The sequence below is a fragment of the Homalodisca vitripennis genome, chromosome 4 (genome assembly GCF_021130785.1).
Source record: "Homalodisca vitripennis isolate AUS2020 chromosome 4, UT_GWSS_2.1, whole genome shotgun sequence".
NCBI classification, from domain to species: Eukaryota; Metazoa; Arthropoda; class Insecta; order Hemiptera; family Cicadellidae; genus Homalodisca; species Homalodisca vitripennis.
Window position 1 is genome coordinate 172,738,516 of NC_060210.1, and position 16,984 is coordinate 172,755,499.

The 16,984-nt window shown below is 29.6% G+C and overlaps 1 protein-coding gene across 1 annotated transcript in view; it reads left to right on the forward strand.

Annotated features, from left to right (window-relative positions):
- The window catches only part of LOC124360651 (cysteine-rich hydrophobic domain-containing protein 2), a 35,283-nt gene extending 22,104 nt beyond the window's left edge, over positions 1 to 13,179 (forward strand). The window contains exons 3-4 of the mRNA XM_046814459.1: positions 10,936 to 11,052; positions 12,495 to 13,179. Coding sequence (XP_046670415.1) covers positions 10,936 to 11,052; positions 12,495 to 12,545 — 168 coding nt within the window. The 3' untranslated portion in view covers positions 12,546 to 13,179. The remainder of the gene's footprint in view (positions 1 to 10,935; positions 11,053 to 12,494) is intronic.
- The last annotated feature ends 3,805 nt before the right edge of the window (positions 13,180 to 16,984 follow it).

Consider the following 16,984-nt stretch of genomic DNA (forward strand, 5'->3'; position numbering starts at 1 on the left):
TACATTGTAACAGCTCACAGAATTCCTGCCAGAAACACTCATCTCACAAGATTGAATATTGACTGAATTTTAAAGTGTCATTTTCAAAACTGAATGATTCAGATGAGCCGACTACTTCCCAAGGTTCAGCAGCAAAGGTAAGTGACATCAAGCGAAGATTGAGTGCGAAGCAAACTAGCAGGTGTAGAGACATCTCTCGGCAGCAGTGGAAGCGATGACTCCTTTTGATGGCTCGTTTTGGCTCCTTTTTTGGGTTTTGAGGATTTAAAACATCAAGAGTAAGGAAACTCGGGACGAATTAGAGGCTGGAAATGCAAAAGACTGAACATCAGGAACTACTGTTACATGTCAGAGAAAGGCTGGATGAAAGAGAAGTCTATTGCAATTTCAGGTGTAGAATTTCTAAAAGTTTCAGCAGGAGAAGTTACATCCACATCTTGGAGATGGTTATTGTCTTGGTCCGTGATTGCTGTTCCTCACCTGTTTATTTTCAGAGTAGGTGACTTATTGAAGAAAAGAGAGTGCCCGCGGTTGAACTATCATGTGTTATTAATGAGATAATGTTTCACGGATGAAGACATTATTATTTATCTTTTATCATTTAATAAAATGTTATATCTTATATCCATTTTTATATTATTTTATAAACATTCATACTTAAATATAGCCAATTTTATTATTACGTTTTAAAGAGGTAAAAATATATCACTATCAAGTATTTCTATCATAATATTGTAAAGTTTTTAATTTTGTATAAATAAAAGGGATTTTTTACGTTTTTCTAAAACTATTGTTTTAATTTTTTGTTCAATTTCATAAGTTTTTTAAGTTGTTGATTTTAAACAGGCAAATTCATACACACCTCATTTTCCATACACAGTAATGCTCTCCAAAAACCAATCACACTCTAGAAAAAAAATAAACATTAAGAAATAATTTTGTTATGTAGTGACTTGTTTTGGTATTTACAATCAAACAAAATCGTAAAAAGTTGTCATTTAAAAATTTTAAGGATGGTTGCTTTTTACGACTGGAGAGCTTTCCTGCAAAATTACAAATATATTTCTTGCTCTATAATAAGTGGAGTTAAATTAAATACAGGATATATGAGTTATGTCAAAAAAGTAACAGGAGTTCTTATTTATTTATTTGTCCACATTAATGTTGTCTCCTTCAAAATAGTTCTCATTAAAAATTATGAACTTGTGCCAGTGCTTCCAATCCTCGAAACATGTCTCAAACTTGATCTTTGGAATAGTCCTTAGCTCTTTTATCAATACACTTTTAATAACATCTATGCTTGTAAAAGAATAGCGGCCCTTTAAGGTTTTTTTATTTTTGGAAATAAAAAAGTCAAACGGAGCCATGTCTGAAGAATATGGAGGCTGGGGCATTGTTACAGTACCTTTTTTGGCTAAACATTCACGAACAAGCAATGAAGTGGGAGCAGGTGCATTATTAAGCTGTAAAATCCATGAATTGTTTTGCCACAATCCGGGTGTTTTTACGGATTGCTTCATGTAAACGGCGTTGTATTCCTTATGGACCGTTTGAACTTGTGACAAGAATTCATGATACACTATGCCATTAAAATCGGAGAACACAGTGAGCATAACCTTCATTTTCTATGCACTTGTCGAGCCTTTATTTTTGGCCTTGACAATCCAGAATGACTTAACTGGGATGATTAAGCCTTAGTTTTAACAACATATCCATAATCCCATATTTTTTCACCTGTTATAACACGTTTTAGTAATTCTGCATCGTCGTTGACTTTGTTTAGTGACTCCTGAGCAACTTCCATTCGCCACTGTTTTTGTTCAAAATTTAACAACTTTTGAACAAATTTTGCTGCTTCACATTCTATGCCCTAAAGAGTCGGAAAAATTTGCATGATATGAGCCAATTGGTATGCAAGCATCATCAGCGATTTCTCTGATCATAATACGGCGATCGTTCATAACCATTTCTTTCACTTTTTTAATGTTTTCATGAGTTGTTGGAGCGTCCAGAGCGTTCGTCATATTTAAGTCTCCATGGTCTTCTTTGAAACCTTTATACCACTCGTAAACCCTAGTTCTACTTATAGTAGACTCACAAGAGGCCTTTGTTAACATTTCCCACACTTTATTTCATTTTTCGCACAACATTTGATACATTTTTTTTAACAAACGTATATTGCTGAGATCATAAAACACATCTTATCTTAGCAGCTGCCACTGTAAGAGTAAACAATGAATGCATCTGGAAGTGGTTATACTTCCGGAGCAGGAGTACAAACACAATTTAAAAAATCTGGACAATATCGGATTCTCCAAACCTGCGAAATTTAAAAATTCCTGTTACTTTTTGAACACACCTCATATTTATCAGGTAATTAACAACTTAGACTAAAAATTACTCCATTGTGATGGCTCTGGAAATTACTTCCTCATCCTATAGATTGCTTTTGCCAATAAGTTGGGAGCTAAAATGAAAATAAGTTAAATTGTAGTAAGTAAATATTAATTGACTAATTATAGTTTATGGATATTTATCTAATTTTTGACTCAGATTTTTACTTACCTAAAGACTTAGGCTACATTGGTTCCTTGATAAATAATTTGAACAATGAGCAGAGTTAACAAACACGATATAGGATTTATTAAGTGATAAATTACAGAAATTGAAAAGGACTAAACATGTTTACTATACAATGAAGGAGGAGGATGTTACTCAATAAAAGGGTCCAAAATTTATTTAGTTGTAAAATATATTCGATAACATTTTGGTAGAGCAACATTTCAAGAGTAGTTGGTTGTGCTTGCCAACAAAAATCTAGTGGGGATTAAAGTTTTCATATTATGCATTTTTTCATAGCACCATCTTGTATGGAATCACCCTATGGGGTAACAGTCATGATATTCAAAAAGTATTAATGTTACACAAAAAGGCTGTTAGAATTTTGGCAGGTGTCTCCTCCTTAACTACATGTAAACCTATTTTTGCGAAGGAAGTTATTCTAACAGTTGTCAACCTTTATATTTATTCATGTCTGATTAAATTAAAACAGAATCTTGTGACTTTTCTCTTTGAAATGACATTCATCACTATCCTACTAGAGGCAGCTTATGTTTAGATCAGCTCTACTGCAGATTTAGTAAAACACAATCTATGTATATTCTTTTATCGGTATCCGTTTGTTTAATAAACTACCTCTTACCAGTCCTAACTTTAGTCTTAGTAAATTCAAATCAGTGATGTATAGATGGCTGTTAACTAGACCTTTTTATAGTATAGATGAATACCTGGCACTGTCTGTGATAGATGTTTCTTTTTAATTTTTAAACCTATCTGTATTGTAGCCCACGTTTTAAATGTAACTGTTTTAATTGTCTTTTATTGTACTACTTATTTATTTATTTATTATTGAATGTTTTACCATTTTATTAATTTATTTTCTCTAGAATCTATTAGTACATGTAAATATTGTTGATTGTCCATGCTTAGTTATATGTAGGATACTGTTATCTCATCTCGGCCAGTCAGGTTTTCACTGGAATTAACATTTAATGTAATATATTTTGATCTAATATTTTATTAAAGCTTTGGTGACGATGTCAATGCATTTTAATGATGTTGCAATGACAAAATAAAGATTCTTGATTCTTTTTGTAGACAAGTTGAATGGAAATTTGAATGTTTATTGAAACTTGAGGAATTGATAAAAAGTCAAAAGTATTCTTCTTTTTGTGATTTTAAAGTTCAAACGGAGGATGTGGTTTGAAAATACAGTCTGTCTTACAACCGGTGTCTAGTGTCCCATTGAGTAGGAAGGATTGATTCTTAAAAACAGGAATAAAAAAAACTATTGTGGTGCTGTAGGTTAGGCTGAGGAAAGATTTAATTACATTTAATTATTTTATTACTAGGGGAATAATTTACTGGGAATGGTACCCGAAATTAGTTAATACTGCCTTCTGCCATCCTTGGTTGCAATTAGAAGGAAAGAAATGATTCAGGATATGGTAAAATAATTAATTAGTTCAACAATAAGGACAGGAAATGGTACTGATGAGTCACATTTTTGCTTTCTTGCTGGTCACTTCCCTGCACAAAACTTGGTGAAGGGAAATAAATGTTGAATTTGTAATAATATTAAACAAATTGAAATTTTACATAATAGTAGTGCATACATAGTTTCCAAAGCATGATGAAATGAAATGTGGCGATTAACCATATTGAAAAATAAGATAGACATCAGATGATTTGACAGCTTATACTGAGTTATGAATAAACTATATGATTAAACATTACACTTGTATTAAATCTATACTGATTTAGAAATTCGAATTACTAAATTAAGAAGGGGAACATTATTTTGATTAAATGAATTGTATAAAGAACATTAGAGGAGATGAATTATAATGCTAAAGTATAATGATAAAATGAGTGAGGCGTTTCATCATATAACAGTTGTGAACTTTTCTGAATCATTGTTTGTAATTTATGTCATGTTCTTCTTAATTCTTGTAACTAATAAAAAGACATAATCTTATTAGCTAACATTCCCAGATCTGAATAATTATAACATGAACAAAAACATTAATAACATTTTAATTATGATACTAATATTTTACACAGAATTGGGAATAAGACTTATATGAAACAACCCAATTGCTGTATAAAAAAATGTTACGCATATTTTAAAAACTAATAAACATTATTTCAAACATAGACTATGTAACATAATGCATAGTAATTAATGGATAAGTGTGTAATAAATTACTCATATACGGTCTACTTGTATGGAACAGTCAAAAACAACATGACCAAAATTTGTAAGTGAAATGGGAAAGTATTTTCAAAAGGGTACACATTTTTTTCACAACTGCCGTCATGTAGCCAATCAGGTTCACACCGGGCTTTCGTAAAGCGCACCGTGTGCCCTATGGGGTACACATTGCTATTCATTTCCTTATTGCGTGTTTATTGTTTGCCTATGTTTTTGTGATTTGTTAAATTTGATCCCCGCATTTAAATAAATACCTCAGACTATTGTGTACTCTGTCGGGTGCACAATTGCTTAATTTTTTAGGTAAATTAATTGTTTAGGTATCCCTTGTGGTACACAGAGAAACATTGAAATAAACATATTGAATTAAAATTTTTGTACAAAATTGCGAAACATATATACTTTTTTCGTTATACTAAAACGTTTAATGGAAAAACTATTTTTGTTTTTTGCCATTTTTATAAAAATAATTTATGGCATATAAAAAAAGTAAAATTAGCTGTGCGTGAACGTATTTATAAAAGTTAACATTAAAATCAACAGCCACTGAACAACATGTAAAAAACTAATGCCCTACATAGGAACAGTATTATACAATAAATTACTAATTCACACCAGAAAATAATCAAGTGTTAAGACATTTACATAATTAAAGTCTTATTTGAAAGAAAATGTTTTTATTCAATGAATAAATACATTGTAAATGAAGGATATATGAAATGTAAATAAAAATTTAAATTTTGGCATTGGATGAATAAAAATAGTTTTTAATATTAAACATTTTAAGAGTCAAGAGTCAAGAAGCTTTATTGTCATTAAATACAAAATTGTATAATAGACATAGTCATAAACATAGTAAGCATGTACTATAATACTAATATAAGCTAGATTACACTAAAATGTTTTCCTTTAAATTATTAACAAATTTGTGGTCTGAAGAAAAATATTAATCTATATCTAGTGGTAGAAATTAAAATTTTATCAAATAAAATACATAATTTATTAAATAAAAATGCACAAAAGAGGAAGATAAAACAACTTAGTACTATCAGTGTGACTAGAAAGCTTCAATGTTAATACTTAAAATTAAAACAATTAAAATGATCAATTAAATAATACTAATAAATAACAAAACAAAGTTACAGACAGATAATAAAAGAAATTTAAAAACAACAAAGTTTACAGTTAAAATATTAAGGTACTTGTATCACAGGCAAATAATTCATTAACAGTGTATAAGGGAGTCATCTTAAGCCAATTCTTAAGAACAATTTTAAATTTATTGATAGTTGTTGTCCATGCACTATCAGGTAACTTATTAAAAAGCTGAACCTCCATAAAGCAGTGACTTTTTCAAATTTCTCAAGTCTTACAGGAATTAAATTCAACATATGTTTGGCCCTTGTGTTGTAGTTATGAATGTCATGACGCATCTCATACTCACTCAGATGTGTTACATTTGTGTTACATCTATGCAAATAATTTAACTTGTTCTGGCAAATAAAGGATTGCAATTTAAAAATCTCTTATTGAGCATTAGCGAAGCATATTACCCTTAACGCTGGAAAAATTTCATTTCTGTATGTCTGTCAATCTGTCCATATGATATCTTGAAAACAAACTACAGAGTTGAAATTTTGCATGAAGCTTAATTTTTATTTGAAAAATACTGAGTTTGATAATGGTGCACTTCACTCCATGGGATTTGGCTGAGTGTTTACTAATATTTTTTATTAGTCTTAGGGATAGAAAATTGTTGAATAAATAAATGTGTAAACAAATTTAATAAAACCCTATGAGTTATTATTAACATGTAACATTTTAATTCATAGTGTAAAAAGAAAAATAATAGCGTGGAAAGTCAGAGGCAAGATTTGATTTTAGCGTTGTAGTACCTTCCTTAGCTCATCCAAACTTATATAGATTTAAAAATTTTCAAGCAACCTTAGGGAAAACTTACGCAACACATGGTGTTGTATTTCTCTGCCTTTTAGTACAAGGGTAGGTGGAAAAGTAGTTCACACATGCTTGTGTAGCATGAACAAACTAAATTATAGCAAGATTGGGAAAAAAGTATATTAAAGTTATTAAAAAAAACACACACACACATATATATATATATATATATATATATATATATATATATATATATATATATTGTTATCAAATCACTGTTAGGTTAATAATTTTTTTTCCAGCTGTAGTAAATTTTTCTGTTACGGTCAAATCTTTCCACTTAAAAAAAATCCTGAACTTTACAGCTACCTTTACATTATTGTTTATGGTGAAATAACTCAAATTTAAAACTATGATGAATCTCAGTAAGAGTCATTTTATTAGCACTCAACATAGCACTAGAGGAGATCTTCATACTCCCACTTCTTCAAATAAACTGGATGAGCACAAAAGACCTCAAACCTACATATCCGTTTTGCAGGGGAATGTAATTTCCATGTGCTGCTGGAGGTCATTTTGTTCATGCTCTTCAAACCTGTATGCATTACCTGTATGTTTTTGTTTTATGAAGACGTTTAAATTACATGTGTGTAGGTAGGTGAAGTGTGCTGCTGGCACATATAGCAGTTTCTCAGAGCATCTGGTTATATGCAGAGTTTTTTTTTGTAGGTGAATCACTGACAAAATTAAGCCATCCCATTTAGAAAAACTATCCCCTAAACAAACTATATCTCTTTCTTAAACAACTGTGGGGATAAAAACAAAAGTTCCTAATGATACAATATTAATCCTATGTTATAATTTAAACCACTGATTAAGTAGATCACAGTGATTTTTGCATGTTTTCAGTATTGCTATCAATAACATTTCAAGAGAACACAAAAAATGAAATGTTGGTTTCTGTCTGTAAATTGATAATAAGTAACAAAGAAGAGCAGCTGCAAATTTTTACTTATTAATATAGAAGATTAATTCCTTGCCTTTTCAAAAGGATCATTTCGGTTTAATATACAAACTTGGATTTTTACTTGGAAATGACTGGAAATTAAAAAAAGGAGCCAAATGAACGGCATCAAAACGTCCAAGTATAGTGATTTTCAAAACTTTAAACTCTATGCAACATAAATTCTATAAAATGTCAATTTCCTCAATTCATTTTTAATACTCGTGTTAAAGGTTTCATGGAATGGAGTATATGAGCCATTTTTCAGTTTTATATTTTCAGAGATGTATATGTAAAGTTTAATATCTGGAGTGAGAATAAAATATTATAAAAAACAGTTGAAAGTATAGTAGAGATATTAAATTTAATCTAGTTTTAAACCATTTTGCTTTTATTTCAGATAATCAAAACTGATATATATATATATATATATATATATATATATATATTCACTTCGGTTGTATTAATGCAGAATTGCTCTATTATAACAAATTAGACTTCTTAGTTTAAATTTCCTTTAATATTTCGGCTTTGCCGTTTTCAAAAAGGTATAATAAAAAGTATAAAACAAAAATAACTCAGCAACAAAATTTACACAAGTAAATAAATAAAACATTTGCATAAATATAAATAAATAAACAGGGAATTTTTGAACATGTGATTAACACCAAAGAGAAATATCATGAACAGAGAAAGAATTTAGAAAAATAATTTTGAAAAAATTACAATTGATCATTTCATCTTTTATCTTTTATTCAGACCAAAGGGTACTTTTGATTTTAATATTAACTGATGTGCCTGTTCTAAATTTTCTAAGTAAATTTTGTTTCCATCTTCTGGTACTTTGCAAATACCTTTCAATGAATAACATTGTTCAAAATTTTGTTGGTGGCCTAATGCGTGTTGTGAAACCAATTTTTTCATCCTGTTTTTTAGACGGAACAACGATGATTATTCATTCTTATGTGCAATGGATTGGTTGTCAATCCAACATAATCCATTGCACAATTTTTACATGTTAATTGATACATTACATTTTTGCTTTTGCAATTAATTTCTCCTCTAATAGGGTAAATTTTCTTTGTTTTACTACTGGTAAAAAAATTGGACGATTTTATAATTTTGCAAGTATTACATCGTTTGTCTTTACAGGGTTGACACTTAAAACTTTTCTTCTTTTCTGAATTTTGAATGTCAGTAGGTGGCAATTTGGGCCGTACCAGAAGATTTTTCAGGTTAGTATTTCTACGAAACACTAGCCTGGGTGGTTTAGAAAAATAAGTTTTTAGTAATTGGTGAAGATTCAAGAATTTTGTGTGCCGTTCTTAGAATATTGTTTGTTTTATATAAACCAGGAAAATATTTTGTTATAAATTTTACATCATCATTATTTTTGGATTTTATGAACATTAGAGTGTTTAATTTGATTATTTTATAAATTTTGAAGGATATTTTCTTTTTACAAATGCATTTCCAAGTTTTTCTAGATAATTTTGATAATCTGCACTATCAGTAACATAATTTTTTGGCCCTAGTGATAAACCCTTTGGTACTGATTTTTTTGACATGTACAGGATGGCAGCTGTTGAAATGTAGATAATCCATTGTGTTACTGTCTTTAATATGAATTTTTGTTTTGAGAAATCCAGATTTAATAAAAAACATCTACATCCAAGAATGTTATGATTTCTTTAGAAAAATTTCCAGGTAAATTTCAAAATAGAGAATTTGTTTAGATTTTCCAAAAAGTCTTTTAAATGTTCAAAGCTTTGGAAAATGTTTTAATTTTGGAAAATCTAAACAAATTCTCTATTTTGAAATTTACCTTGGAAATTTTTCTAAAGAAATCATAACATTCTTGGGATGTAGATGTTTTTATTAAATCTGGATTTCTCAAAACAAAAAATTCATATTAAAGACAGTAACACAATGGATTATCTACATTTCAACAGCTGCCATCCTGTACATGTCAAAAAATCAGTACCAAAGGGTTTATCAGCTAGGGCCAAAAAATTATGTACTGATAGTGCAGATTATCAAAATTATCTAGAAAAACTTGGAAATGCATTTGTAAAAGAAAATATCCTTCAAAAATTTATAAATAATCAAATTAAACACTCTAATGTTCATAAAATCCAAAAATAATGATGATGTAAAATTTATAACAAAATTATTTTCCTGGTTTATATAAAAACAACAATATTCTAAGAACGGCACACAAAATTCTTGAATCTTCACCAATTACTAAAAAACTTATTTTCTAAACCACCCAGGCTAGTGTTTCGTAGAGAAATACTAACCTGAAAAATCTTCTGGTACGGCCCAAATTGCCACCTACTGACATTCAAAATTCAGAAAAGAAGAAAAGTTTTTAAGTGTTCAACCCTGTAAAGACAAACGATGTAATACTTGCAAAATTATAAAATCGTCCAATTTTTTTTACCAGTAGTAAAACAAAGAAAATTTACCCTATTAGAGGAGAAATTAATTGCAAAAAGCAAAAAATGTAATTTATCAATTAACATGTAAAAATTGTGCAATGGATTATGTTGGATTGACAACCAATCCATTGCACATAAGAATGAATAATCATCGTTGTTCGTCTAAAAAAACAGGATGAAAAATTGGTTTCACAACACGCATTAGGCCACCAACAAAATTTTGAACAATGTTATTCATTGAAAGGTATTTGCAAAGTACCAGAAGATGGAAACAAAAATTTACTTAGAAAATTTAGAACAGGCACATCAGTTAATATTAAAATCAAAAGTACCCTTTGGTCTGAATAAAAGATAAAAGATGAAATGATCAATTGTAATTTTTTCAAAATTATTTTTCTAAATTCTTTCTCTGTTCATGATATTTCTCTTTGGTGTTAATCACATGTTCAAAAATTCCTGTTTATTTATTTATTTATGCAAATGTTTATTTATTTACTTGTGTAAATTTTGTTGCTGAGTTATTTTTGTTGAGTTATTTTTTGTTTTATATATATTTATATATATATATATATATATATATATTATATATATATATATATATATATATATTATTGCTTCTATAAAATGTATGAGTTGTCTGCTCAGAGTTCTCTTCTCTGAAACCAAGATATCATAAGCTTGAAACTAACTCTAACTGTCTTCCTTATTATTTAAAATATGTAATTTGTGCGCCTTAATTTATTGGTGTTTTAATCTTGTTGAGGTACTTATAATGGGTATTAGAACTTTTAGTTTTCACTTATTCTAGTACAATTTTTCAGACTCAGCATTCTATTGACAAGTTACTTGAGTGGGAAAATAGTCACTTATATCACAAACTTGGTTTGCATTGGAGACTTACGAAGCAGAGATGTGATTCTTCATCTATGATGGAATATGTAAGTACTAGATCAATGTATATCATCCTAAATGGTCCCCTTCATCACAGCCATCCTTGAACTCTCTGACCCATTTTTGCATTTTACATTCTGACAATGATTGTTTACAGCCAACATGTGTCTTGCATTCCAAAAAGTATCACTGATCATATATGTTGTGGATGATTAAATAATCTCGATATGTAAAGATGCACAACAAAGTATATAGGTTTGCTACAGAGCTGCAAATAGGGCATAGTTGGTTGCAATTTGTTCTTGAATTGATCAGTTTGATTGAGAAAATTGCATTCTAAAGTAGTTTAAACATTTTTGTATATTATTTCTTCTTCCAAGATAAAGAAAATAAACTTAACTTTGGCAAAAATAGAATTTTTGAAATGTCTGTAATTGAATGCTAATTGACATGAGGAGATTTTCTTTAGAGCTTAAAGCGTTGAAGCTGTTGTTTTCAACTCCTGTTGTTTTGGAAGCAATTTGGTAATTTATTGTTTTTAGCTAGTTTCTTTAAACATTTTATCAAAGTTATTGAAGGAGAGCATACAGTAAATCAAGCCGTTATAAATCAACAGGATGGGAATGGTGCAATATCGTAATTTTGGTATGCTTATAACATTTTAGGCACTGTTTTCTAGTAATTTATTGATAAGGTAGTTGCAGAGATTTACAGAAGGCTTATAATCCTTTACTTTCCCCTTCCAGAAATTAATTCTGTTACAAGTCTGGGATTGAATCGGTGTGACTGTCTGAAAATATGTTTGTTAATGATTTTCTTTAGGAGCTAGTCATAGGTCATTTGTCATTCTTTATTTGCACATTACGTTTTATATGGGTACAAGGTAAACAACAATACAGGTGCATCGTCAAAAGACATAAAATATAAACTAGCCTAACTAAAGCTTAAATACATTTTGTATATCAATTTGCACAAACAGATAACAGAATAAAAATAAATAAAAAAGAATAATTAAAATATTAAAACTTAATAAAAAATGGGAGGGCGTAGTTATATGTCAAACCAGCATAAACTTTAAATCCGGGTCTGCCTCATCTTTAAAGTATCAAATCACTGTTTCTACATAAATATTGCTATAATTATTGTTAGAAAGTAATTTTTTGCTATATTTTATACACAAATATTTAATTGTATGAAAATATACTACATTAGAATTGAACAATCTTCAGTAAATTTTGTTTCATTAACATTTTAAGTCTTTTATTTTTATTTAAAGGCTTGAAATATTACTTTATACACTGTATAAAATACATGTCTTATTTATACACTTATGTGAATAAATTGTTTTGAGAGCATATTGTAATTTCAACAAACAATTTGAAAAATATTGAAAACAATTTATACATTTACATAATATTATTTCAAAATACATGTCTTCCCTAGTTTATCTTACCAATATTGAATTTCATATTGAGATGTTTTGTTGCAGGTGTTGTTGATTGAGTTCATTCCAAAAATACCAATATACAGGCCAGACTAGTGCTCATCCAACAGGCCAGTTGACTTTTGTGCCTGTTTCTGTGGTGGACATTTTAAATGTGTAGTACTTATTCCTTGCAATCAATTTTCTATTTTTTCTAAGCATTAGCAGGTAGTATGGCCGGTTTAGAATTAGTGATGTGCCTATATTTTTGTTTCAATTTGTGTACAGTTTTTTAATGCTTAAAACAATACTTTAAAAATTGTTAAAATGTAAATATAGAGTAAGGTTTTTTACTGATCAGTGGTATAGAACATTTCAATGGTCTGCAAGGCAGATACATATCTTTGATAAGGCCTATTAGTATACTGTGGCATATGTTAATATTAAACAGTTAATTAGTTTAGTTGTTTTAAAATGTATAAAGTGTGTAAATGGAGACTGCTTTGTTCTTTTGCAGGATTTAAGAAAAGGGTAATTGAGATGTACAACCTTGTTTTTAATTTGATAGTATTAACAACGAAGTTTATTTTTGTTAATGAATGCCTTAATTATTTCAAAATAAGTATATGTTAGGTATTGTGACTCAGTTTAACATAACATTTGTATTTATTTCGAATATTAGATGTTTTCTGTCAGTTGTTAACTAAATTCTGTCATTCAAATGTAAATAAATGACATTTACTAACGTGTACTTTTATTTCTAAACTATCAATCTATACATGTAATTGACTTGTAAACTAGTAACTAATTTTCTTCCATGTATGTTATGCAAGCATTGTCTATACCTACAGAACAGACCGATTTGGCCTACTTTGGCGTGTGAGTGAAGTTTGTAAATCAACTACCAAAATAATTATTTTTTATTTTAAAAAATTATATGGGTTTTACCTAAAATTACATTTTCTTAATGTTTTATTAGTTTTCTTAAGAAAATAGCTGTAAAAATTTGGATTGAATTTTGTAATTATCTTGCTATTAGGTAATTTTAACAAGATGACACAAACAGCATTTCTCTGTACATTTATGTTGAGAAGCTATTGGTACAACACCTTTTGTGGTTCAATTAATTGTGGTAAGTGCAAATCTCAACATTAAAGTTTTGTTTGTTAAACATATCGTAGAAGTGAAAACTCTGTCTTCAAGGATTGTACAAAATATAACGTATAAGACCAGTATAAAAAGTAACAGCTGAAGAGAAAAACCACTTCAATATCAGTAGTGTGGGACAGTAATTAATATTAGTGAAAAAAGTCTTTGTTATCACAAAGTTTAAAACTAGGGTCATGGAGGAGACTATCTAACATCATTAAAGGATCCACTATAACGTAAGATAAGCTTTGTGATAACCACAAAGTTAGCTCTTTACAATGGCTCAAAGGAGGATTCAGAAGTAAATAAACTACATGGAGTGCATTCCTGGATGTGTTTTAAATACACTTCCTTTAAGATGTTTTTTGACCATATCATTATAAATTGGTTATATTTATAAAAATAATATTTTCAAATTAAATGAAGGCTGCAAAAGAAAGGAGGAAAGATTTTTTTATATCTGTGTGTTAAGATATGAAACCTATAAAACATCTATCTGGGTCTTGTTTTCTTGTTATTTATTATTATTATTATTGTTTATTTTCAAGCTTTATTGAGATTTATTTACAAGATATAAACCATTTGAGTACAACTTTTAACCATACTTAACTGGCATATTAATTACGACATCTCTAAGTACAAAGATAAACTTAAAACTAATTATGTATATCTGTTACATTTGATGTAAAGTAATAAAAACTAATTGTATAAACTTACAATTACACATTAAAACATATTCAAAATTTTAACAATAGCATTAAAAAAATAATAAAAGAAACATAATTGTACTGTAAATGACACCGCAACCAGCCATTCCAACAAAGTCTAATTACAGGGGAAACTGTTGACTAAATTAAAAACAATATTTATATGCCAATCCAACATGAGGATAGAATATATTATGCTAGCTTTCAAAAAAGGATTTGTTATATGTATCAAAAAGATCAAAACAAAATATAGGAGTACAATAACGGAAAAATACAGTTGTAATATCTCTGTAATAAAATAAAACTGTGAAGTTTAAATACAATTAAAAAAAAAAGAAATCACATGTTTTAAATTATATTGTGCAAATATAAACAATTTTAGTATTAACAAAAAAAATATGATTCTACATGGACCTGGTGATCCCAAGTTATAGGCATTTCAAAAAATTAATTATGATAAGTCAAAAAGATAATGCACACAATTGTGAATTTGGTAATTTAATTTATTTTCAAACATAAAGTTAAAAATGTTTTTAAGTACAAAAACAAAGATAAAATTGTATTTGTTATATTAGCACTGAGTCATCCGGATGGCACCTAGAGCTATCGATTTGGAAATTTCTTAAGTAATATAATAAAATAATAATGTAATGATAGATAACCAAACCAATAATAGTTTTTAAAGGAAATAAGATGATTCAGAAAATTCATTAAAGCATTTATTTTTTTGTAAAATAGTTATTTTCTACATCCTAATAAAAAGTAAATATTAATGTTTCCAAAAATATCTACTAATACATTGTTTTAAACCTTTTGAGTGCCAAGCACTTATTGAGGGGGTGGCGCTGTCAGTGCCAAACACCCTTTTGGTATTTGTTTCATGTCACCAAATAATTCACAAATAAAAAAATAATATAATGGGGAGAATTTCGTTTTATTACGTTAGGGATAAAATAGGATATTAGTTATAGTATTTATTTAAATGATAAAATCTGTTGACATTTTAAAATTAAAATGTATGTATACACATTTTTATGGTTTTATATGTAAATAGGAACAAATATACCAAATTTAAAAAAATTAATTATTTTTATTGCTGAATTATGATTTTGTTGTACGAGGTGTGTTCAAAAAGTATTGCGAATTTTGAATTTTCGCGGGTTACGCATATTCGAATTTTGATTTTTTTGTGGCGTTATGTCGGTACATATGTCTCTCACTTATGTTGACAATTTCGGCCATTTTGAATGTTCAGTTAATTGTTGACAGCTGCTTTGCTTGCACGTGTTTTGGTTCGTCTTCGATTTTTACCTATTCAAAAAAATGGAACAAAGAACCTGTATCAAATTTTGTGGGAAAACGAAATTAAGTGCGCGGATGCATTCCGAATGTTGACTGTGGCATACGGAGAAGCTACTTTGGACAAAAGCAACATTTATCGGTGGCACAAAATGTTTTCAGAAGGCTGAGAAGATATGAACGACGAAGAGCGTGCCGGACGCCCGAGCACTTTAACAACAGACGAAAAAATTGATGAAGTGAAGAAAATAGTATTGGCCAATCGTCGAATCACCGTTAGAGAAATTGCCGAGGACCTAGGCATACCGATTGGCTCGTGCCATTCGATTTTAATCGATAATTTGGGCATGAGACGGGTTGCCGCAAAATTCATACCAAAATTGCTCAATTTCGATCAAAAACAGCATCGCATGAACATTGCTAAATGAGATGTTGGAATCTGTCTGCGACGACCCGAATTGGCTCCAGAGAATCATAACTGGTGACGAATCGTGGGTTTATGGTTATGACGTGGAAACCAAAGCTCAATCATCTCAATGGAAGCTGCCGCACGAACCAAGACCGAAAAAAGCACGCCAAGTTCAGTCGAATGTGAAAGTTTTGCTTACAGTTTTCTTCGATTGCAGGGGCGTGGTGCATCATGAGTTCTTGCCACAAGGTAGAACGGTGAATAAGGAATATTATCTGCAAGTTATGCGCAATTTGCGTGAAGCAATCTGCCAGAAACGCCCAAATTTGTGGAAAAACAAAAATTGGCTTTTGCTAACGCCCCTGCTCACACATCACTACTTGTATGTGACTTCTTGGCCAAAAACAACACACTAATGATACCGCAGCCACCGTATTCCCCAGATCTGACCCCCTGTGATTTTTTCTTGTTCCCGAAACTGAAGAGGCCCATGAAAGGATGACGCTACGCCATGATTGACGAGATAGAGATGGCATCGAAGGAGGAGCTGAACAAGATAAAAAAATGACTTTTTGAAGTGCTTCGAAGATTGGAAAAAACATTGGCACAAGTGTATAATATCCCAGGGGGATTACTTTGAATGGGAAAAAATAGATATTCACGAATAAATAACTAATTTTTGAAAATACACAAAATTCGCGATACTTTTTGAACACACCTCGTATATTAGTGCAAAATGTTGAAAATTTGTACCTGTACAAGTCGACTTTCAAATATGGCCAATAGCTTTTACTGGTTGTAACAAGTTAAATAAATATAAATAATCTAATTTTTTTTATTTATTATGTATACCATGAGATTAAGTACAATCTCATGTGTCAAAATTTCGTAACAGAATAATAAATATTCGAAAACCAGACCTCATCGGCCCTCGGGGGTCACTCAGAATTACTTGGGGAACAACTTAATCGGCTATTGGAACTCTAAAGTTT